This window comes from Zonotrichia leucophrys, chromosome 7, assembly GCF_028769735.1.
Source record: "Zonotrichia leucophrys gambelii isolate GWCS_2022_RI chromosome 7, RI_Zleu_2.0, whole genome shotgun sequence".
Lineage (NCBI taxonomy): Eukaryota > Metazoa > Chordata > Aves > Passeriformes > Passerellidae > Zonotrichia > Zonotrichia leucophrys.
Genome location: NC_088177.1, coordinates 24676274 through 24702387, shown reverse-complemented (window position 1 = coordinate 24702387; position 26114 = coordinate 24676274). Strand labels below are relative to the sequence as shown.

Genomic DNA, 26114 nt, shown 5'->3' with positions numbered 1-26114 from the left:
TGCCTCACGTCTCACTGGCATGGCAGCACAATGGCCAAACACCACTAAAAACAAAGGCCACCAATACCACACGGTTACACCCTGCCCATGCCTGCTCCTGTTTGTCATTTTCCTTCTCAGCAGGACCTGGGCAGCTCTTGGGATGCTCCCCAAAAGCCATAATGCTACTCAAGGTGTGCTGCATGTGCTGTTTGTGTGCACAGGCCTGCAGCAGCCGCAGAGCTGTGGGGCTGTGGAGTCTGTGGGGCTTGTGGGGCTTCGAGGCCATAGGGTCTGAGGGGCCATGGGGTCTGTGGGGCTTTGAGGCCATAGGGTCTGAGGGGCAATGGGGTCTGTGGGGTCTGAGGGACTGTGGGCCCCGCGCCGGCCACCAGCGTCCTGTGGGGCCTGGAGCGTGCCAGGGCGGCTGCCAGGGCCCTCACCACAGCAGAGAAACAAGGCCTGTGGGCTGAGTAATCGAGAAATGACCTTTTCCTCAGACAATAAATAAAACCAACATGCAAAAGAGCCACAGAAGTGAGGCAAACAAGCCTAATGCTGCCACAGGCCCAATCCATTCTCCTGTACTTAGTTCCTAAGATAGATACAATATCCTTGTACCCCAAATGAAAGGATCCAGCCAAAATGTGGCTGAAGCAGCACAGTTCAAGCTTCAATGCATATCTGGTTTTCTCCATCATAAATCACCTATAGTAGTGCACATTTCCAGGTAGAAGTTTCATTAGCCCTCAAGAAATAGTGCATATTATGGCAAATCTCAGTCTAGCATGTGGGCTTCTGCTGGATTATGGTATCTATGACCTAGCAGGAAAATTACAAGACAGACAAGTGCACAGGTCAGTAAAGAATCAAAAACCATTAAGGTCTGCTATGAAAGCATCATGAATGTCAAAAAAATTTATGCAGCTCTCAATTAATTTTGAGTCCCCTTTCCTTGCTTTAATTCATCTTGTCTGACTCATTAACAGCCCCCCCAAATGGCTGCAGTCACACTTGTATGGAACCCATACTCCAGAAGGTTTCACTGGAATACCAGGGATTAGGATCCATAAACTATATTAATTCTTACTATTGTTTGTCTCCACAGCATTCTGCAACCATACTCCAAGTAACTTATCCAACCCATCTGTTCCCACCATCCTCACTTTGTCCCCATGTTCACAAATCTTCCTACCAGCCCACAAGAGCACTCTTTTCTTACTTGCTTGTTCGGTGTCTGGTAGAAGCTGCTTTTTACCAAGTCACATACCTCAGGTCTTCTTATGCTGCTCCCCCATGCTGCTCTTGAAAAGTGTGACAGCCCTGTGTCTGCCTCTTTCAGCCACACTTGTATATTACATGTTTCTTTCTGCAAGGCTATAGCTGAGGTCCCAACAGAGAGCCAATGTTTACATACTAAGGGGATACAGCTGTGCCAGATTAGCTTGTGCTCAACACCTCAGAAATAGGCAAAGAGTACAATAGAAATAGCAGAAGCTCAGAAAAGTAGGTCCCAGCGCAGGTTGCAGCCAAGCTAACAATATAAGACATGGCTACTACCCTTTCAGATCCATCATTTTCACCACTAAACCCTCCCAGCAGTGCCATTTGTAGTACTAGAATCACAGTCTAGTACCTTCTTCTAGAGTGAAGAATGGCTGACAGAATTAAACTCTCCAAAACCACAATGGCAGAAGCAGCAAGATCTTTTTTGTATTCTACTACTTTCTTGAGATACCGATAATGACACATGCAATGGCCTAGACAGAGGACAGAAATCAAAAATCAATTTAAGCACTAAATAGAACAGTCCCACCTAACATCATCATGATGCCTCCATCACAGGGTAATTACATTAACAGAATTCCACTGATTTTCCCTGCAAATCTGATGTCTTTTCCTTTGTTACATTCTCTGGTGTTTGTCTGTCAAATCAAAACAAATCCTGATGGAACAAAAACATCCAATTAGAAAGCAACTGTGATGAAATAGCCATTTGTAGTGTTTGTGCATAAATGATAAATAAAATTCTGTGATTACTTTACATAGAGAAGTAGATTCCATAGAAACATAGAACTTAAGAATGTGCATAGGTGGGTTACCCAGCATATGTGAAAGTCAGGAACTCCTTTAGATAACATGAAATTTCAGCAATATTTTGTCCATGCCTGTTACCCAACTCAATGGTTCTTTTCTTGTCAGGGGCCACATGACTCTTACCTGAAAGACCTTTACAGAGAAAGCTGTGTTGGATTATGTGATACCACTTATGAACAAATTTTTGCTGTTTGAAAATTATTTGCTATGGTGATCTGTCATCCTATCATCCTTGTAAAGCTATTGTTCTTCAACAAATTTTGTAGCAAATGCAGCTATGTTGCAAGGTATATACAGAAGTAAATTTTGTTATATCTGTAGGCATGCCAGGAGCATGGTCAAGACTTGAACTTTTGGAGGCCATAAGAAAAGCAGTGCTCAAGCAACCAATAGTTCTAAATCTTGCTTTGGAACCTTTTCCTGATGGTGTCCATCTCATGTTGAGCTCAGAATCTGTGTAACTGAGTCTTCTGACACAAGAGAAGGTATAGCTGGGGAGGGAAGGTTATTTCCTTGCAGGTAATTTCCATAGCATTTTCTGCCAGCTCCACAATAAGGCTTGAGAAGGGTTCCAACTGGTCCAAATAGAGGCTTGTACAGTGCCAAGATGACAAAGTGAGCTCTGGAATTACGGACACTCTATTTTGAGTCACAAATGGCTTTCTTTTTCCTTAGTTCCAAGATGAAAGAAGGAATTATATGTAAAATGGCTTGTAAAAAATGCTTCCTTTTGATACAATCTTTTAGAAACTAGAGCACAGAACAACCTGATGCCAACCACTAGTACTCCTGTTGTGAAAAATGGCTCTATTCCTGTCTAGTTAAGTCAGCCATGTCATCTTCTGCCCTTTTTTACAGTACATGTCCTACACACCTGGTGTTAATGGTAGTGGTAAAAATCTGAGGAAAGACAGCCGGCTCCTCATTAGCTCTTCACCTAAAGAAAGCAAGAACCACTCTTGACAGGTGACTATTAACTCCATTCCTTCATTCCCCAACACTCAGAACAACTTTGAGAGAACATATCAGAGCTTTCCTGAAGCCATTGGCAAGGCTTATCTTCCTGATTCCAGCTGCCCAAAATGCCTAAAACTAAGGCCTGTTATTTCGTTTTCAGAAAAGCCCAAAAAAGTGCTCTGCAGAGTCCCTTGTCAGAAGAAAATCTGCACAATCAGACCAGAAATCTGGCTCCTCACAAGCCTTTCAGTGATGATGATACTGTCCTTAGTCATATTTTCCTTGACCTGGTAATTAACAATGATTAAAAGCTCTTGTTTTCTGCAAGAATCAGTGTTAGTTTGCAACTTGCAAGGATCAAACCATTAGTTCATTCAGGAATGAACACAATACTGAGATGATAGCAAGTGTATGTACAGGCCTTGTACTTACTGAAAGTTGAATCACTGAAATTGGTAATACAGGATGCTCTCATACTCATGCTCTCTTGGAGACCCAGTTTTAAGATCTTCTTATTTAGTGATTACAGAAGACTGTAAGAGATAAAAACCAACCAAGGATCTAAAGGCTACCTTACCAAGAAACCATACAAGCGAGAAGCCTGACATGAAAATAAGTATGTAAAATGTAAGACTGTACCAGTAAGAAGCAAGAAGCACACCAAGCAACCATTGTCAGGAACTCATGAAGAACTGGAAAGCATTCTACAAAATGCACACTTTTGTCTTAGTATCACATGAATGCCTAGAGGGCCAGAAAAAAGGCCATGAGGTAGCAACAATCCTAGATACACCAAAGATCTTGGGCTCATCAATCTTTGCCCTAGAGGTGAGCAGGGAGCTTTCAGAAAATACTATCCCACAACACAAACCCTATGGCTGTGAGCCTTAGGTCCTTTACCTGCAGGCTTTCCATGAGACTTCCAGAGTTAGTTTCTACCAAAACATCTACCTTCTGAAGCTTAACAACACCATAGCTTTTTATAAAATGTGCTACCTAAACACTAATTAAAGTAACCACTTGATGTAGTGGTATAAAAACTCAGATAAAAACTCTGAGAAATAAAGCAATCTCATCTTCAGTAATGAGGCATCAAAACCCTTGACACCAAAACAGCTTCATCCACATATGAACATCAGTAAAAGTGTCATTCCATAAAACTTGTGAAAAGCAGTTTGAATAAGGAAATAGCCCTCTTCCCTCCCACATAAAATAATGCATTAATGCAGCTACTTATGGCTAAGAGATGAAAAACAGAACTCAAGTATTAGAAACATATTAATATGCTCTGTACACTACAACAGCTTTTGGAAACCAAGCCCATCCACCTGCCTAAAGGAAGCGGATTCAGAGCATGTTAATATATTGACAACATCCATGGAACACTGCAAGTCTAAGCAGAACTGTCTTCCCTCAAGCTGCTGCTCTCATCCCAACCAATTTCATCCTTTCATTTTATTAAACAGACAATTAAACTGATGCTGAATTAACTCCCTTTTCTCTGTACCTGTCAATTCCTGTTGCTCTGAATCTCTAAAAGATTTGCATTAATTTTTTTTCCACCTAATTGCAAATTCAGAAAATCTTTCCTACATGACTTCCAGTTTTCATTTTTCTAGGCTGAACTGTGCCTGGTTTATCCTAAATTATCCTGGTCTGTCCTCTGTCATTTGATACTCCAAAACTTTAGACCTCAGAAATAAAAGCTTTTCACTGTCATTAGAGCATTATATACAACCATTACTCCCCTGAATCTCATAGTTCTCACTTAGTCACAGCTCCTTATTAATACTCCATGTGTCAGAGGACTTAAACACAGCCTATAGGATGGGGCCTACATATTCTTCATGCCCTGCTCAACATGAGAGCAAAACATCCCCACTACACCAACACAGCACATTGGTGTCCACACACGTACACATGGGGGCTTGTGAGCGAGGAGGTGGAAAATTACCATCTCTGTGTCCACAGGGAAAGAAAACACGTTTCTGCTTCCCACCACCTACTGCAAAATAATAAAACATCTCAGTCTATCAAGACATATTATGAAATTACACCTTGTTAGTTAACAAGAAGCACAGTAAACTCAAGTCAAAAGAAAAAAAAATAGTGTTTTATTAACTACCACACTGTTATAATACACTTTAAACGTACAATAAGGTAGCCTTTAAATTTGAGGTGGTTTTAAGAATAACAAATGAACAGATTTCCAAATGTTTGTAAATAGGTGAACTGCAGTAATTATTGTTGTACATTTTTTGAAAATGGTATAGCACTTACAGACTGGCTATATAACTTCATTTTGTACATTTTCTATAATTGAAAATATAAACAGTAATTAAAAAATAAAAAGAAAATTCAGCATAATAAAAAACATATATGTTTATCAGTTAAATGTACTGGATACATACAATTTTTAAGGGAAGAAGCAAAAAAGGAAAGATGGCTGATATTTAAATGCAGATTGACTAACCAAAAACTAAACAACAAACAAACAAAAACCTCATAACCCTCCTAGTTCACTATGACTATACCCATATGTTTGGGAGTACTGTCAATATGGAAGTGATTTTTCTTTTGTATTTGCATATGTTATATTTTACTGGTAATTTACATGATGGCTTTTAAGGCCCTGGCATACAGATGTTTTTTTTTTGGAAAAAGATTTGATAAAAATCACTGCTGAGACGCAATACACCTTATTTTTGGTCCTCCAATGTTCAAAAGAAGGGATATACTTCACTATAACATCTGCCTTACCACCCAAATGCTTCAACCTATACATATTTATTTTTCTTAACATTTTAAGCTTTTTAAACATTGGTTATATTGCCCACCTTGGTTATTGAAAGAATATTAACAAGACATCATTTTGGCAAATTAAATCTTAAACATGGCTTTTCAATAGGATTTAAAAGGTGACTATCCCTAGAGTTCCATGTTAAAATGTAGTTTGCAAAATCTTACAAGAGTAATGCTTAAAATATTGTACATAGTTAACCTAATTAAAATAATTAGCTTCAAAATGACAAGTTGATGAGCTAAGTAAAGCCTACACTATGTAACATTTGCTTGGAAACTTGATTTGTCAGTTATGCATAATAAAAATTCCAGTCATCAAGAAAATTACAAAATTTCTTTTATCATAATGTGATTTCTTTTCACCCATCAACTTCTTTTATCTTACAATAGATAAATACCAACATGTTCTCATTTTTTTTACACTAAACCACACAGGATTGATGCATTTGGTTAGACTACCATTTCCATCGTTAAATTCTTTTTTTTTTTTTTTTTTAATATAACTTGGTAAAATTTCTTCTCTTCTAGATTCCAAAAGTACCTACAAAACCCATGCAATTTTACCATTTTAATATACTATGGAATATCATACAAAGTAAGGCATTTCAGTGTCATGTATAACCAAGTTACTGTCAATCCAAAAATTTTTGCACATCAATAAAAAGATATCTAAGAACTTAGGAACAATATTCTTCTCACTACTGTATAAAAATAACCACAATTAATAGGTATCTTGTGTAATATTTACTCCATTGTCTCGTTTCCCGAAACTGTGACAAGCTGTAAAGGTATTTCAGTGTTGGTAAGAATATCCTGATTGCTGGTGCCAGATGTGTTAACAGTTCCTATTCCTGAAACAGAACCTTGTTGAATATTTGCAAGGATAAGTGTTGTTCCTCCTGCAGTAATCAAAGTATCATCAGATGTTGCTTCTACTGATGCCAGCACTGTACTGCTAGAGTGAATACCTTTTTTATTCTGATGTGTTTTAATGTGTTTGGCAAGATGGTCACTTCTCATAAAGCGTTTTGAACATTCTGGACAGACAAATTTCTTCTCACCTATCAAAGAAAGAAAAAAAAATAATCAAGAACACTTAAAATTAAACTTAATGCTTTTTAGAGTCAGAATTCTAACAAGAATTATACTGAGGGAGAAAGTGATTGAACATGATAAACTTGTGTGTTACATTTCTTGACACCCATACAATTCATATAAGAACTGATTTTATTTTCTGTGTGTCACCGAGCTTGGGGAGATCTTTCAGGCATGCTAGAGAATATAGCCATCTCATATCCTCAGGCTGCTAGGTCTCACTGCAATTATTACCAATAAATAACTTCTAGGAGGAGAACAAAACCTACCAAATGGTGGACAGAGAAGACTCAATCCTGTCATCAATGTCTTTCTTATAGTGGGTGCTGAAAACTAGATGCCATATTCTAGATGCAGACTAGCAGAAGATGGAAACAATCCCTGTAATCAGGGTTCTGTTTCTGTTGATACAGCTCTGGGTATCATTGCTGCTGGCCTTTGACCATGTTCTACTTGTCTATCAAGATTCCCAGGTACTTGTCAGAAGAGCTGTTTCCAACCTCTCCATGCTTAGCCTGTGTTATCCTAAGTGTTAATTCCATCCCAGGTGCAGTACTTTGTGACTGTTCTTGCTGAATTTCCTAGGATTCCTGTCAACCCATTCCTTCAGCCTCCATCTCTGAATAGCAGCCTTGCCATCAAGTGCATTGACTGGTCACCCCAGTTTGGGGTCATCCACAAACCTAAGAAGGTTAACAGAAGAATTCTGTTGATTTCTCCAGGTCAATGCTAAAAATCTTATAAGAAATCAAAGGATAGATCTCTGCAGTTCCCTACATTTTACTGGCAGGCAGGTACACTAGGATTAACCACATCCTCTGAACTGGATCATTCAACTCACCATTTTTAAAAACTATCAGTCTGTCCATCCAGAAAAACTGTAACCAGCTTGGATTTAGCATCCAAAATGTCTACACAAAAGCACGCCACTAAGAACAACATGGAATATTTTTCACAGACATCGAAAGACATTTTTCTAAGCAACGTAAATGCTGATAAACACAAAAATTATCTATCTACAGGTTTTTCCAATATGATTTTAAAAGGTAAACATCCTGTTGAATGCAAATATTAATACAGTAAGAAAACAGATAAACCAGACAAGAGATTTAAACTAAGTGCTCCTTGATAAGGTGGAGTATCTATACTAATTCCTTTTCTTTGTATTAGACAGAAGGAGAAATGTGAACCTGAAGTTCCTAATCGGTGGTCTGACCATGAAACTAAAAGGTGTAGAATGCTGCACCATCACATGCTCTTCATTGATTATAGGAATGATATCTAATCCCCAGGCCACCTAGTCCTCTTTTGCTCTTACTGAAGTTTTAAGATGGGAAAAGAGTTATAATGTGGTTCAAACAAATGAAATGCATTTCTGAGCCTGAATCAAAGTATTCTGATTAAGCTACATTAAACATCAGCTTAAACGTCAGTTCTGAATCAAGAGGCGTGTGTTTTATCTCCTCAGACCTACCAAACATTCCCAAGTGTATAAATAAGATTTAGATGATTTTAGAAAAATCACACTGCCTTAAAATCAATCCAATTCAAAGATCTGTTCTCCTCTTAAAAGTTATTTATCCAAGTTCAGTCCATATCACTCCTTTAGCTAAAGACACCAGAATCAAAGACTGGAAACCTGTGTGCGTTCTTCGGTGTCGCTGGAGCTCATCGCTGCGAGTGAACCTTTTGCCACAGAACATCCAATTACAAACAAATGGACGCTCTCCAGAATGCCAGCGGAGATGAGCTCTCAAATGTGAGGTCTTCCCATATACTTTGCCACATCCTGGTATGTGACAAATGTGTTGCTTCTTTTTTCCCAAGTTGGAGCCTCTGTTTAAAAAAGAAAAAAGAGAGAGAGAAGTTATTCATTCTAATACATTCCTCCAAAATACTGGTCATATACATACATGGGGCTACATATACCACAACAGATCTGCAAACCAACCCAAGAAACTTCATGTTCTTGTTTCCAATACAACTGGATTCCAGATCACTTCATAAGGAGCTGGAAATAAATTCTTTAAGGCCATCCCAGCTCCACAGAAAACGATAAATTCAGCTGTGTGTGAAATGTATGTGATAGAAGCATAATCTTTAAGAAGCATACATGTATATGAAGTTGGAAATACAGTTATTACAGCAGTTTGTACCACTTTGATGCTGAAGTGTCCCTATTTTACATTTCTCAGTGTTTCAGGCTTTTACCATATCAAAGATAGTTTTGGCAAAGAAAAACACAAAGTACTGCAACTGCCAAAATGGACACTGGAGATTCTGGCAACTGAGTAGAGAACAGATGGGACTTCTGGCATCTCGGGGAAACCTGAGAATCAGTCTGGGATTTGAAGGCAAGCAGACTAACCTGAATGCTTTCACTAAAAGAGGTGGAAGCTGATCTTGTTGACATTTAAATGAATTCCTTGGTTTTCCAGTTAAAAACCAGAAATCCATCACAATGAACACAGAATTCACCAATCATATAATCCAGACTAAGCTTGATGCTTATTTTAAGATGCTGTCTCACTGAAATGGCAGGTCACCAGGGGAAGCACCTGATACAACAGTCTAGTTTTTTGTTGTTTTTTTTTAAATCAAATCACAAGCGATAGACCCAGAGAAAGAGACCAGTCTGGCCAGTGCAGGGCATCATGATTGATTTTAGCCAATTTAAGAGTTTGCTACTGCTGAAAGGGGCACTTGAGGGAATAGGTCCGGCTGACAACATAGCTAGATGAATGGTAAATGCTGGTACAAGGGAGGAGATTGAAAAATGCAGCCAGGCATCAGGCCACCTTATTCATCAGCAACATTAACTTAGAACACCATAAGTGGATTCTGAAATTACAGTCTTGGGTGCTCCATCCTCCATGACTGATTATACAATTTTCAGCTGCTTCCCCATGGCAATTTTTTTCTTTAAACTGGGTGCTTTACCTTCTGATTTACATCTAACAAAGGTTCAGGGTAAAGTGTGTACACACTTCAAGGAGCTAGCAATTGCCACAAGCATTTCTGAACATGCACAAAAATGAACTCACTCTAAAACCTCACAGTGTCTAAAGGGGATTCCAACCTAATCACATATGTACCCAAAACATTACAGACAGTCCAGAAAAGTAAGGAGATAAAATCCCATTAAGTCCTTGGAAATGTTTCGACAAATTCTAAACATAGAGCAATCTTCATAGTGTTTCATTAGTCATTTTATCTCAAAAGATAAAAACATCACCTGTACCTACTAATTATTTGTCACGACAAATACGAGGTTTGATTTCAGAACAAATTCAATAGAAGCAGAAGCAGAGTCCAGAAGGCTTTTGATCCTGTTGCAGCAGGAGAATCATCTAAGGACTTTATCCTCACATCTTCTCCAAACAAACCCTAGTGTCTTCCCCTCCACACAAATTAGTACAAATATTTTGTAACTTGGCATGATATAGTACAAAAATTGGATGGAATCAATTTTTCATCAAAATTCAATTTTGACCTCAAAATTCCCTCAGAATAATGTTAATATTTCTAGGTCAATAATTTGAAATGGCTTCATTGCACCTCTAGTCTAGACTGAAGGAAACCAAGGTTCAACTCATGGTCATTACTGTGCAAAGCCATTACAGAAGACACAATTGTAAGCACCTCACCTAACTGCTGACAGAATTCCTTAGCACACTCTGAAGTTCCAAGTGAGGGGAAAGTTAAGAGTCCACAGAATGAAACTCACAAGACTACTGTGAATTAGCAACTAAGTGTATTTATTCTATACAACTTCATATGGGCACCTGCATGTTTGCTCCATGTGTGCTCTAAACTAACAGGATACAAGCCAAATTCTATCTGGACACTTTGCAGCTGTGACAGTCTGGCACTATGCCCTAACACATGATGCTGAGAGGCCTTTCCTGCTGGCCAATAGATTCTCAAAAAGATTCTCTCACATCACTGAATAGATGTATGTGAATCCAGCCTACTCCTTGAGTGTAGTTTAAAAACTAATAATATTAACGTATTTCCATAGTACATTTTAGCTTTATGAAGATTGGATATGATGTTTCTCAATAACCAGGCAGACTGCCAGAGTTTCAGCAGGAAACACCTTCATCCACTGAGAAACTGGACTTTATATTCAGAGTATTTCCAGCAATAACATTAAGTATTTCAAGGTTAAAACACACTCATTAATTATTTGAAGAATGTGGTTTTTAGAGTTACATAGCTACAGTGGTACTCAGAAGCACAGCTCCTCTATATATCAGAGAGTAGTAGCTATATCTCAATGCAATTCTAGATGTAATTGTTAGGAGGGTGAAATCTCTAGGTGCTACTGAGAGGAGACTAAACTTTCTATTTAACTTCAGACAACTTAACTAGAAGCCTAATACATTCTATTTGGAAACAGAGTCATCCTTTGAGGCAAGTGTGTCTCTGTCCACTTGCTTATTCCCCATTTATTATATAAGCTTGGGGCTAAAAGATATAAATTTACAAATCTAATACATCATCATCTTCCCTTCCTACTTTCCCTCCCACCAAGTAAGGCAAAGATGACAGTGGCTTCCCACTTCACAAAACTGATACAAATCTGAAGACTGCAACGTAGTTCAATTCCAAAAGCCAACAACAAAAACCAGAAAGAACTTCTCAACTGGCCTCTGAATCCAGAAAACAGAAAATGGAGCAAGAAACACCAAATCAAACACTATATGATAAATGGAATTATGATGAAGTCTGCATATGTGAAGCCATTTTCCTTTTCCTTCTCCATTCAGAGCATAGGAGCAATAGAGTGAAACATTATTCAGCTTTTTCACACTGATTTAAAGTACTTCTCTTGTTTTAATAGTTACATGTTATTTCTGCACTATGCTAAATACAAAATCATTCATTTCTCCAGGGCTTTTTTATTTCTCATCATAGGTACTGACAACACTCACAGTCTCTAAGAAAACATTAATGGCTTTATCATTTTAACGTTTTGGTATGGTGAACCTCAACTAGTGCAATCACTTTGTATCTCCAGCTATGAGGCAGAAAGAGATAAAGGCCAAAATTATCAAACATCCACCAGCTTGAGGCGTCAAGGTTAATGTAGTAGAAGCATATTTCCTCAGAGTGCTCTACATGTTCATAGTCTGCTCAATCAAGTTCTTCACAGGAATGAACTCAGTACTTCTGCAGTGGAAAAAGTGGGGTATTTATATCTACACCTCCAAAATTTCAGAGCCCTGTTGCTGCAGTCCTGTGTCTTGCTCCCTAAACACCTCCCAGTTGCTGCAATAAGTGAAGCAGGTGATAATCATTACACAGCCCTGATTCATTCTCTATCAGCCATCCCATCCATCAAATGGCACCGATGCCGTTTGAAAATAATAGTACACAATCAAGTAATTTGAAACCAAGTGATAATGTATATGCACAAGGAATTAAGTTAAAGTTGCCCAGGATATCTTAACTAAGCATTTGCCCGATTTTAAATTTTGCAACTTTAACAACACTTTAAGAATTATGAATGCTATCCGAAAGAATTCACAAAAGCAAATGTTTTACCATCTGAAACTCTGCAAATCACCAGCACAGTTGAAAGACTAATCAAAACTCAGAATTCCAGCACTAGGGATAAACAGGTAACTCTAGCAGCTATGGAATATTAAGACTCAAATATTTTTTCAAGTGGACTTATTCCTTTCTCCCATACTCTGAAGGAATTCTGCATTCTGGTGGGAAAGTTGCTCTAGCAACTGTAAGCACTTTCACTCTTTTCTGTTTCCCCACCATTGTCTCCTTCATTATCCTGTTTCTCTTCTAGTTCTAATTCTTCTCACATCCTGACTTCTTGTCCTACTTTTCCTCGTTACTTTGTATGTTTGATGTGTCCAGGCCTTCCTTTACAGGGGATTTCAGATTCTCATCTATCTTAACTCTGTCGTAGCTCTTACCTCAACTCGTTCCCAAAAATCGCATATCTGAGTTTTCAGACAGACTACACTCTTCTCCAGACTTCCCAAACCATCTCTCAAAAAGATTCTCTCACAGCCTGAAACTTTCAAATTTCATTTTATAGCAACTCCACTCAGAAGGAGAGGATTTTACAGTATAGATATATAAATTAAACCACTGTAGTTTGGAATAGAGCATGAGGAAGATTAAACACCTGGAATCTCTGTTTCCTAAGAGCACATGCAGTGCAAATCACATTCCCAGAGTTTCTCCTGAAATGAAACAAATCTCAACCCAAGGTGTACTTTGGGCAGATTTTCATAGCAGAGCCAGAGTTCACCAACAACTTAGAAATGTCTGTGCCATGTTGCAGTGAACTACACTTAGAAATTTAACAAGAGGAATCTGATGGACAAAGATGCTGCATAACCCACAGATATTATCACCACCTTTGCTGGTGATGTAAATGTATCAGTCTTTTTCTCTTTAACACACTTAATGCTTACTCAGCATGGCTACCTGAGATATCACCTCCCTGTGCTTGCAAGGCAGGTATCTAGAATGTGCAGCAAGAACTGACAAGAGATTTGACAAGAGAAATAACTCAGTGCTATTAGAACTCTTAGCCACTGGACACAGAGGTTCTTCAAAGACATTTTAGTGCCTTACACTATAGTTCCCAAATAAATAAAGATCTCCATTTTAGTGAAGAAACTGTTATCAAAATGTACAAATTTTAGCATATTAGAAAGAAGCCCCTGCACAATTCTCTCAAGCACAAACACAACTAAATATTTTCACTTGTAAAAGGCAGCTTATTACCCTACCCCTTTCATATCCATAATCAAGGCATTCAAAATAAGTGTTTGGAAGTAAAATAAAATCTTCAGAACAAAAAAATAGTAATATTTTAATGAGATGCACAATAATAAAGCATAGGTTCCAATGCAACACTGAAGTTTAATGAATTGGAACTTAGTACCTCTTTGTTATTCAAGTCTCACTAATTTTGACTGAAAACAGTTCAAAATTTTTTATTTAGAAATATTATACAAACCTTGTTATATTATACAAACCTTGTTTTTCCTAGGAACCCAGTGAATAAGAAAACCAGGAAAACCATATTTTTGTAACACTCCAAAGCAATGAAACTGTGGAATACTGCTCAATCACCGAGGAAATGCAGGAACACAGGATTTAATCAAGTTCTTGACATATGATAGGAAGCTAATTACAGATGTGCATATTCCAAATATTTAATTTTCATATTTTTAGGGCAATAGTCTATCCCCCTTACTTGTACTAGGTGACATCTAACTCCAGATTTTTTCAACTAATCTCATAGGAGTAACTCAGAAAGGATGGAATAATCTGCTTTTTCATCTGCAAACCGCAAAATGGAAGTGGTAGTCCTTTATTGCATAGTCTCCTTTGCATAAACCTGTTGTTTCCTCTCACTGCAGACAACTGCTGTTAACAAAAGCTCATTTTTCTTGCCCATTACTCATTTTTCATAATTATATGTGTGATGTGACACTGAATGTTACATACCTTCCACCACCTTCTTTGCAGTTGGGACATGTACATGCCACTCGTCGCAGTCTTTTCCCCTCCTGATGTGGTTGGTCCCCTTCCTCATCTACAACCTGTACTCTCAAATGTGTTAGATCATTAGTATTCAGTGTAGAATCACCACTGAGCTGCCACTCTTCTGGATCAGGATCCTCTTCTTTAATCCTAATATCTGGGAAAAAGAACAAACACAGATCCGTAAGTAGCCCATTAAATAGACAGAAAGGAAACCATAATGATCAAATGTTTTTATTCTTGAGAGCACTATGCCAGTCAAAAGTCAACAACCTTAAGTGCATTCTGACATTGCTTCTGTGCCCTTGTAACCTGTAGTTAAAAGTTTATCTTACTATACATTTCAAAGTTGAAGATAAGCTATAACAAAGTATTATAATTTAAGTTTGAACTGTTCTTGGTGAGGAATGCTGTCACCAGGAGACTACTGCTTGCTTGAAACTTGGGAAAAACTGAGGAACAAGAGGTTGGACAGAGGTTGAAGAAAATGTAAACACATGTTTCAAATGATCCGGAGTAGCCGTTTCTGTTTCCACAGCATTTCTGAATTAGCATCACATGTAGTAGCAACAGCCTTCCTCAATGGTCTTCAGAAGGTTTTAGCATGCACAGAGATACATACAGTAATGTGAGAAATCAATCTAATAAAAGGTTTTCACCTGAGAAAGACTGAGATACCTAAGGAAAACAAATAAATTAATGTTTTTGTTCCATTTCCCCTTTTCATCTGAAATTTATGTCTTCTGCACAATACATAGAAAACATTTAGAGAAGAATGTTATTCAGCAGCATTAGACAGAGATAAGTAAGAGATGAGCCACATCAATGTTTTGATATACCAGCAGCCAAAATAGGTCTTAGCAGTTTTTTGTATGCAAAAAGGCCTCCTAATTATTCCTTATAGGATGGACATTTGCAAATATGTGTACCCTCTCCCTACAGAGCATTCATTCAATCTAATCCAAGAATTAATTACAGCGTCATAACAACAACTGTTTTAACAAATTTACATTTTAATAGGAACATCTTCCCCTCAAACACTATTCTGCATTCCCAGTGGACTCCAAGTCTGAATTCCAAAAAAAGACAGTTTGTATGTATTATTTTAGAATGCTGAACCCCAGCCCCTTCCATGGTTCAGAAGAGTAGTCTACTTTGAATTTTTTCTGTGAAAATGATTAGCCACTTATTAGCACAAACTAATAAGCAAACAAACATAATGTAGTGTTTGGTTTGTTTGTTTGTTTGTTTGTTTTTAAGCTTCAAATTAACATCTGTCTATCTTTCTGGACACATTCAAGAGACTGCTTTTCCAACAAAAAGCCAATTATCATGTAGACTTTTATCCTTAAACACTGAAAGCTTAAGCATTTGAGCTTTGTGGCCACTCTTGAGTTCTTTCTGGGACCCAGTGCATCAGCCATCATATCTTTGTAATGAAGACAAAGCTGCAGATTACCTGCTAAAACATAAGAAAAACTGTGCTGGGTCATAGGATGAAGAGCATCCTGTCCCAGTAGAGATCAGGGAATAAACCAATAAGGAAATATGCAAAGAGTAACAGTTACCTGGTCTACCTTCAAAGTCATCTCCAGTATTCATATGCTTAGAGATAAAGGATATTGCTACACAAAAATTTGCTTGATGATAATAGAGTCTCAGCCTAGTCACCCCCAACAGCACATTCTGCCTTTCTTTTGCACACATACAACCATACACAGGACTGCCCTGCACCCTACATCACTGATGTAACTACAGTTAAAGTAATTCTCTACGAAATCACTGCATTCAGAAGAGAATTACAGGTCAAAACCAGGTAAGTCTAGAATATTTACCTGGTTTTGCTGCAAAAGTCAGTGTTAGAAATTAAGTTTGCATGAATGGGACAGGCTCTGAGCTGTGGGAATCCAGGAACAAGCAGTCACATGTGCTGAATTTTTACACACGTGGTACAACTGTGTTAAGCTTGCCCAAAATCACCTGCACACCTTCACTGTTACCATCACAAGTTCACAATTTCAGACAGCACCATAATAAACATCTTTCACGTGAAGACTTAGGAAACCTGTGGTGACTTCTGGTCTTCTACATGAGCCACCAAACTACTTTGCTACCAAATTAAGCTATTTTCTGAGACTCAGCTAAAAATAACTTTATTATCTGTATGTTATAAATAAAATTGCTTTTATATAAGCAAACATTACACCACGATAAAACAAAGTTTACAGAATTATCTTTCAAATAACTACTAAGTATACTAATGCATTTTAGAGCAACTTTAGAAAAAAGCAGAAGCCTGATTCACTCTTGCACAAAAGGACACATAATAGGAATTTAAATACAGCAAGGCTGCCAGCACAGGCCAATGCAAGTCTCCAACCAGTTCTTTAGGACTGTGTGTTACACATTATACTCCAAATTTTCTACCAATCAAGTAACACAAAGTATACACTGTATAAATTCTTGTTTTATTTAAAATAACAATTTAAGTACTGTTAATAAAATAACATATAGTTTTAAAAATGTATATTTCATTATGATCTCCCTAACATTAGACAGCGTGCCTGCAAAGTCAGTAGCTGAATCCAGTTAAAACTGCATTGATATACTTCCAAAGAGATATGCAAAGATGAATGGAACAAATTAGGGTATGGATCTGTGCTCCCAAGACCCAACCCCACTACTGAAGTCAAACATTCCATATGATTTCTCCTATTACACTGACCTCCCAAAGTCACACTAATAATAGAGATACACATAAGAGTAGAAGCATGTCCAAAAAGTCTATTGCTGCACGCAGTATCCATGACTTTCTACCTTCTATGCGATGTCTGTTCCACTTTACAAGGTTTTGTCATGAGCTCCTTTCATTTTTTCATTACTATCTCTCTGTTTATTCCCAGTTTCTCCCAATCACCACCATTCCTTCAGCAGCACAGAGACTTATAATAGTTCTATAATGATTGATGCATAATTGGGAAACTTACTTGGACAAAAAAAAGGACAGAAAAACACACCTAACAGTTGAGGATACTGGAGAAGACAACAATTTGCATAGATATACAATAGTTTATAGCATTATTCTAAAAAATGCAAAACTGAAATGAAGACAAAGTAGTACTGTGTTTTTAATTTTGTGCTGTGCTTTCTGGTTATCTAGGTAAGGCAGAAAGTGTAGCTATTGCTTTAGTTATTCATCAGAAGGAATATCTTCTACTCCTGGCACACAGAAAAGTACAACATAAACTGGCAATTTACAGACAGGACTTTTTAATACTTACCTGTGTAGACTATACTTGAAACAAAACAAAACTAGAAGAAATATCAATAGATAAAGTGTTTAAATAACCTCTCCAGGAGTAGTATAGCAGAGAGTGAACTGCATCAAAACCCACAATGAATGTGATTGCCTTATATGAGGTCCTCAGAACCAATGAGTCTGTTGCCCTCCAAGCAGGTTTTTACATTATTTCAAGAGATAAGGTTAAAATTCCACCAGTATTTTTTGGAAGGAGGAGGGGGGCCACTCATGAAGCTGTTGAAAGGGCAAACCATGGAGAAGAGGTGGAGATCCAATGCAATGGTATCTGAGATGAAAATTCATGTAGATACCAGAGACTACATGTCTCCCCAGTGCTCTTCTAGATGTGCTCTATTCTAATTCAGGCTCAACTGAGAGAATTTACATAAACTCTCCAAAAAAAGAGGCCTAAAATAATTTATAAAATCTATAAAGTCATGACAAGCTGATGCAAACACTAGCAAATTTGAGGCTACTTTTGTCTTCTACCAAGGTTACATTTTCTTCATTAGTCTTTTACTTCCATGATTTCAAATTTCTATATGCCCTTATTTTTAAATTCGAGACTTAGTTCTAGGTAAGCACAAAGGGGAATTTTAGACAAAGATATTGTTTCAAACTGCCAACAGATTCTGAAAAACATATATTGTGTTCAAGCTCTGCTTCCTGTCTAGTGTGCTAGATTTGGTTTAAGTTTGGCTTTTCCAAGATGGAAATTGGGATCTTGGTGAATAATTCTGATCCAAAGGTAGTATTTCATAGTCACAGAAAGTCCAGAGCTGGCTACAATAGGGAACAAGATTGAGTGCATTTGGCAAATAAAACCAATAAGAGATTTGTTTAAAGTGTTTCAGAGAAGAGTAACTAAACTGACAGGATGAAATAATGCAGAAGGAAACACAGTTTACTATTCTTAAGTACAGGGGAACTATAATCTAGGTGGAGAGAAATACTGTTGCTCACTCCTATACACAGGTCATTTACCTACTTCTCCAGGTATCAGATGAATGCATCAACTAATCTTCACATTATGTCTTGGTCTGTTTCAAACAGAACTTAGGAACATGCTCTTTTCTTCATCTATGGAAAAAGTTTTAGTTTGCCCAAGAGCCACAGAAACAGGGGTAAACTGAGAAGGGAAGCGGACGCAGATCTTTTAATATATCTGCCTTTGCAGAATGCCACAAAGGCACACTTTATTACATTGTAACAGTCTACAAATTGTGAGCTTCTAGTTCAGCTGCTCTTCCTGGATGCTGAAAGCCACCCTGCGCTTTCACTCAGCCAAGCTTTACAAGTTCCTGATCAGAGAAGCAGAAATATGGTTTAAACTGAAAAAAGATTTTCAGCAGCACTGCACATACCTTCCCACCAATTTCCTCACAAAATCACACTTTGACTGCCATTTCAATTGTTTCTGATTGTTTATTTTTCCAAATAGGGGCTTCCCTTTCTACCTTTCCCAAGAAAAGATATGTAAAAGAGATGTTAATTTCCACTTCCTTTCCATCTTCTCCTGTTGTTTTCTGTTTTCTCTACAGTTCAACCCACATTCCCTTGGAATTTAAATTTCCTAAGACACTGTTCTTGTTCTTCCCCATCTAAACTGAACTATCTAAATTAAACTTCCTCTACTAGCTGACCAGCTGTTCAAGCCTTTCAGACAGGAAACTCAACAGAAATAATGATTTTTACTCTGATTTGCCCCCACATCTTAAGTGTGAATTTGGACATTTTTATTACACAATAAATTACAAGGCAACATAAGGTACACTGCAAAGCATCATCTTGAAATACTGGTGAACCTCAACGCAGAAAAAAGACTGTCATCTAGATTCAACAGCTCTAAATCAGATTTTAAGTTTCTGAGGAAAAATAACTGTTGTGTACAAGCCTAAGAGCAGGACCTTACAGTACTCAAGCAGTACCAGCAAAATTATTAAAAATACAGTAACAGATTTGTTTCCTTGCAAGAAATGCCACACAGTGTATTGCCAACTGATCCTATACATTACTCTAAAGCAAATACTTAAGTATTTAAATGATTAAAGTTCTTCAGGCAGTGCTACCTCAAGGAACACAGGATGCATCAAGGAACAGTTACTTGCCCTACAGTAACTGTACTCACTTGAGATGTCTACAGATTCTGGATTCGTATAGACAGTAATGTCTGCTCCAGCATACGCTTACTTTTTCTATTCTTCTCAAAGCTGAACATCCAAGAAGGTCTAACTAAATAGGGGAATAAGAGTTGACCATGCTTAATACTGAAGAAGCCACTAACTCCAGAAATATGTAAGGAAAGCAAGAGGACAGCGAATTCTCTGACCAGGAGGACTAAATGTTTCCACATAGAAGAGTATCTGATTGCTGCTAGGGTCAAACAACAGAATTGTCAGCAGTAATTCAGGAAGACAAAACTGTTCAGTAAGTGTTTCTGTCCTGTATTTAAGTAAAAGCCAAATAATTGTCCTACTACTAGATGACAATGAAAAGCTTCCCACTGACAGTAAAAACAGCTACGGAAGTAAACACTTAATAAATCAACAGAATAATAATTTTCATTTGACACTTTTTAAGAGAAGGCTGAAGAGCTCTCCAGTTTTAATGCTGTGAGCCTTTGGTCATGTGAATGCTCCAGTGGGTTTGAAAAAAGTTAATACTGTGATAACACTGAAAAAGAGTAAACAAAGACTCAAAGAAGTAGGGACAGAATTAGTGCACTCAAAATGCAATTATATGAACAATTAGATTAAAACCTAATTTTTTTATTTAAATCAATGATGACACTGTTGTTGATATAATATACTTGAGAGTTCTGCACAGCAAGTGTCTTACTAGGATAGAGGAAAACACTTTGATTAAATGAAGTACAAGACATACTTGGAATACATGAATTAAATACTGGCACGAATTTTAGATGCAGTTTGAGAACTATCATTTCTCTATGATAAATTATGACAATGCCATTGACAATGTGCATTTTGATCATCTTTTACTCTTGAAATTACTGCCTTTTGAAAAAATATGAGTCTTCTACAAGCAGTAAAAGACAACCCTCCTACAACCCAGCCTGATCTTCAAGAGGGCAATCACAACTAGGGTCCTGGTGAGTACTCCTAGCATTATAAAAAGACTGTCATTGTCCTTGCAAGAAACTTCAGATACTTTCTATAAGCCAGATACACAGACAAGTTTGGTTCTGATCTCAGAGATCAGAACAAAATATGTGATCCTGCCAGGAGGTTCAAAAGGCAAGAAAACTGCACAGGACCTGAAACAATGTCCCTAAAGTGCTGAGACCGAAAAAAGACAGAAGACAAGTTTCCAGCCTTCTTCTTACATTGTAGCAGTACTGGAAATAAAATCTCTTCCCTCTTTCACTCCATGGATACTTGCCATAGATCCCCACAGGTATATGAGAGTATTCATTTTGTGCCAGGGTATCTTGCAAAAGGAATGTACCTGAAACTGGTAATACACTCTTTTGTGAACATCCTGAGCATATCTGAGACTAAGGTAACTCAAGCCAACCCCCATAGCTCTTAGAATCTATACTGCACTCCCAGACACTCGGCATACACGACATACATTTACTTAGGAGTAACATCCATGCAAAAAACTTGCACCTTCCCACCACCAGCTGTGAAGAAAATTCATTAATAAACAGTTTTGGAACAAAGAGGAGAAAAGTCCATGAAGTACTAATGTAGAGGAAGGATGCAACAATTTAATATTTTCAAGAATTTGAAGTAAAAATATCATTCTATTCCACAATAGATATTGCACTAAAAAATTAACCAGACTAACTGAAGTTCTGCAAACTTTAAGTGAGATAATTTACTATGTGCTGTTATAAGCACAACTGTGAAACACATAAAAGCATGATCATCTAATTCTTCCACAATTTATTAATTTCCTTTGAAAATGATGCTAAAATAAGGAATGTAATTTAAGCATGCTGACAGCAAACTATTTAGACAAGATTGGTACATAAATAGCTCTAATTCCCACACTAACTTAAACTCATCCGTTTCCAATTTAATTTTCATATTAAGAAAATAGTGGGGAGAATTGTTTCAACTGTTTTGATTTTGCAACATAAAAACTAAATGCCTCAAATGAAAATTGGATAGCCAGAGAGAGACTTTGACAGATAAAAATATTTACTAAACATCACTACTTCAGTTTACTTCATGCATTTCATAAGACTTTTTTCTTTTGTAAATCAGATTCTATTTCAAAATTATACCATGCCGTTGTTTCAAAGTCTTGTTACAAAGAATGCCTTAGAAGGAAAAACTGCATAATTGAAATTAAAATTAATAAGGTTAAAAACTGAAAGTTACAAAGAAAAAAACTGAGCTGTGAAACACTGAAAACCAATCAAAACTGTTTGAAAAGTTCTAGATGCTGGAAGAAAGCTATGCTTTAAGTAGCACTCTGCACTACTTCATCAGAAACACTAAAACATTGAAACAACCATCCCAGCAAGTAAAACTGTGAATACTTCATTTTTTATTTTGTTTGTTTCAGCATTTAGACTGTTTTAGGAAACAGACATTAGACCAAAGCCTCACCAGGTATCAGCAGACAAATAATAAATTTTCTCTTGGGCAACTATTTACCTTGAAAACTGTCAGCCAATTTTTTGGTCAAATTTAGAGTAGCTGAATTACTGCGGCATGCCAAAGCCATCAGACTGTGGCAGGAGTGGGATGGGGTGGGATGGGGTGGGGTGGGGTGGGATGGGATGGGGTGGGATGGGATGGGATGGGATGGGATGGGATGGGATGGGATGGGATGGGATGGGATGGGATGGGATGGGATGGGATGGAGCTGCCACCACACACAGGCAGCCACTCCCATTCATAGCAGCTGGGCAAGCCAGCTACAGCCCTGACTCTGGGGTCAATGCAGCAAGAAGATGAGTTCTTCAGGAGCTGTGTACACTCCTGCAGAACAGCAGCTGGGAAGAGAGATGTAGGAATGAAGACCTCAGTGCTGGAGTGACACTTCAGTCAACTCTTGAAAGGAATCCATTTGACTTGATTCCAGCTGTAGACCAACCTGGAAAACTGTTTGTAGGCTAGAGTTTTTTCTATTAAAATAAATGAATCTTCCAGGTGAGTGTGTCTGAGTTGATAAGCAGTAAAGTCCATTCTCAAGCCAATGCTACCTTCTTTCATGTCATTTGCTAGTGTCTTCAGGTGCTACTGCAATGGTCAAAAGAAGTATGTAAAGAAAATTATCCAGCATCCTATTACAAGTTATTGCAACCTATACAAGACCTGGTAAAGGTCTTATATAGGTTGCATATAAATGCATATATATGGCTTGATCCCAAGCCATTTTTTCCAGGAAATAACCAATTCCAAACTGATTCACTACATTAATAAATTAGCTGAGACACTACTACAATTAGAATTTTATTAACATCATTAAGTTTCCTTTAGCTGGACAATGGCTTGAGGGCAGGGGGAAAATCCAGTAACTTTAAAATTCTTCCAAACTGACAAAACTTACAGGATCAGAAACATGAAGGCCAAGTTGGTACATTTCAGCTCCTGTAAGTTTTCCAAAATAAACACTACATTATATGAAGTGTTTGAAGAGGAAATCTATATAAACATGCTAATAAAAAACTCCACCTTTCTTGACTAGGCAAGTCACTAAAGAGTAATGTGAACTGTGCATGTAATGGCTCTGTTTGTTATACAAAACACAGTATTTTATTACAAACTGCCAACAAAAGAAGTACACTTCTAGAGAGCTTTCTCAGGTTTAATTTCCTCTCAAGACCAGAAGAGTGAAGCCAATACTCAGGTGAGAAAGGTGTCTCCCTGCAGTGCTTAACATATAGACACTATTTGATACAGCTTTTTGCTAGAAAAGCAATGCTGAGGAGTCCTGGCTGTGAGTAACCAATACCCTTCCCCTGGTCACCACAACACTGAGCACAATGAGGAACATGAGCTCTAATAAACATCCTCAGAAAAACAAGCTTGGCCAAAATTTTCCAGAACAAATTCACTGCAATGTAGGTCTGTGCATACGTGTGCCTTGTAGAAAATGGACATTTTGGTACAAACTTAATTACTGGACATCTTTTGAAGAAAAATGGACATTTACTGGACAAAGCTATTCGTTTTGTATTAGGGTTTCAATGGTTTTCCATTATGTAAACAAAATGTAGGACCTAGGTAAAAACATTTTTCCCCCTCGCACACAAGCACAGTAAAAACATCCTCTGCTGCCTACCTGGGGAGTGAGCCTTGGAAGAACACCTCTCACACAATGGCCTGTAACAACGGAAATCTAAAACCTAACTGCTTTCCCAGCCACACTGCTAACAGAACAAAGTACATTATTTGGACTTCAGATAATTACCAACCATCTCTGACACAAAACTAGGAATATGTTCTTTTTATTTTTGCCCCAGGTAGACAAATTTTCTTAAATGAAAACAGAAAATACAGCCTGACTCTACTTGGTATGAAAGGAGTGCATTATCCAGCTTGGGGGAGAAAAAACAGGGAAACCCTTCTTATCTTGCTTCAAAGCTCGTTGGTAGTGGACAAAAAAAAAAAAGGAATCAAGTAGCTTCACACCCTTGAACTTCTCTTGTTCTGCTGTCTCTTCCACTTACCTTCTTCTTTCAGTTTAAAATTAAACTGTTTTTCCTTATTTGTAAAACAACAATATACTTCTGACTGAAAAAAGGCCCCTATGATTTCATAATCTGCTTCTAATTGTGTATTTATTCTCCAAACTGAAGAAAGGTTGTGAGGGGTTATAAATAAGAAGAAGAGGAACACCTCTAAAAAAGATTCTCTCAGACAAAATACCAGATGCATATGGAAAAGACACTGAAAGTCAATCAAGATAATTCAGTTTGATTCTGTCAGCAGTGTCACACTAACCATTTTTGTGGAAAAGAGAGCTTCTTCTAACATAAAGGAAGGGCCAATTACATTCTCCCCAAATTTAGGGATGGGCAGTTTTAATACCTTCCAATCCATTTATTATTCCTAGACAAGGAGGAAAAATGTTACCATAAATCTCCACCTTATCTTTAATATAACCAGGTGTTTATAGCAATGCACTTAAGGCAAGAGTTTCTGCTATTCATCCAGTACTTCTGCCTATTTAATCACATCTCCTATATCCCATGTAGTCTCTTCCCTTCCCATGTGAAATTCCTTATAGGAGAATACAGTTAAAGAACACTTGATGAAACTCCCTAGCATTTTATTATAAACCACCATTGAAACACTCTTGAGAATGATCAACAGACAAAACAATACACACCACAGATCAGACTCAACTTCTTTCTCATGTGCCTAGCTGGTTCGGGGTTTTTTTGCTTTCTTTCTCCTTTTCCTTTCTAGTCTTCTTCTCAAGTTTCTGCTACATTAGTCCACAAGCAATATCATTAGCTACATGATCCTATACTAAATATAAATCTCAGAAAAAATCCTCCTTGTATTAACCAGAGAGATAATAATAATTAGTAAAGGGCTCTTTTTCTGAGACTTAGATTCTGACATCTGAGTTTAGCTGTATTAACATGCAGGATTATATGCCTTTTGTTACTGATATCTATGTCCTTGGAGCTAACAATGTGTGATGGAGACAAACCAAGACTTCCTGTGGTCACTGTAAACAGAAAATTTAAGAATCAAGATCAGACAGAAGAGCAAATGCTGCAAGCAGAGCATATCCCTTTGGTGCTGTTGTCTACAAGCCAGTGAAAAGTAGGCTTATCTAGATCTGAATAACTTTACTTGATGGTAAGTTCATAATACAGAAGTAAATTCCAAAACAAAATTAACTAAAAAAATCCCAGCACAGTATTTTCAATTCAAATTTTAGATTTCAAATGGGAAAGCAAGCTTCTTGACACAGAATACAGCAGTATCAGAAACTGTATAGGTATTATAATCAGTAGCCTTTTGAAACAAAGCTCAGCAGGTCTTCTAGGCATGTTTCACTTAACATTGCATTCTTCTCACAAGCTAAAATAGACATACAAACCATGCATGCTTCACTTAAATATTTATGCTTCAGTATCTTGATGAACCAGAGGGCTGGATCACATGATTATAGTAAAACAGTGATTCCAAGCTACTTTGTGCAACTCTGCCCCTCATAACTAGCCTAAGCACAACCCAATAATGTGTTTGAGTGGCTTCTGGTATAGCAAAACCTCCTGAACCACAATAATCTCTTACTTTTCGTTTAGCTAGTTATGCCCTGAAATTAGGAATGGACTGTATTAAATTTATCAAAAATAAACAGACATGTTTATTTCTTTTCACATTAATAAACACCTATTTTAAGAAAACAATATTTC

The 26114-nt window shown here is 37.5% G+C and overlaps 1 protein-coding gene across 2 annotated transcripts in view; it reads right to left on the bottom strand.

The window, feature by feature from the left end:
* Positions 1 to 5158: 5158 nt before the first annotated feature.
* Positions 5159 to 26114, bottom strand: part of SP3 (Sp3 transcription factor) — a 33408-nt gene continuing 12452 nt past the window's right edge. For both annotated transcript variants that reach the window (XM_064717811.1, XM_064717812.1), the window contains 3 exons: positions 14422 to 14614; positions 8570 to 8766; positions 5159 to 6896 (listed from right to left, as the gene is read on the bottom strand). In XM_064717811.1, coding sequence (XP_064573881.1) covers positions 6580 to 6896; positions 8570 to 8766; positions 14422 to 14614 — 707 coding nt within the window. In that variant the 3' untranslated portion in view covers positions 5159 to 6579. The remainder of the gene's footprint in view (positions 6897 to 8569; positions 8767 to 14421; positions 14615 to 26114) is intronic.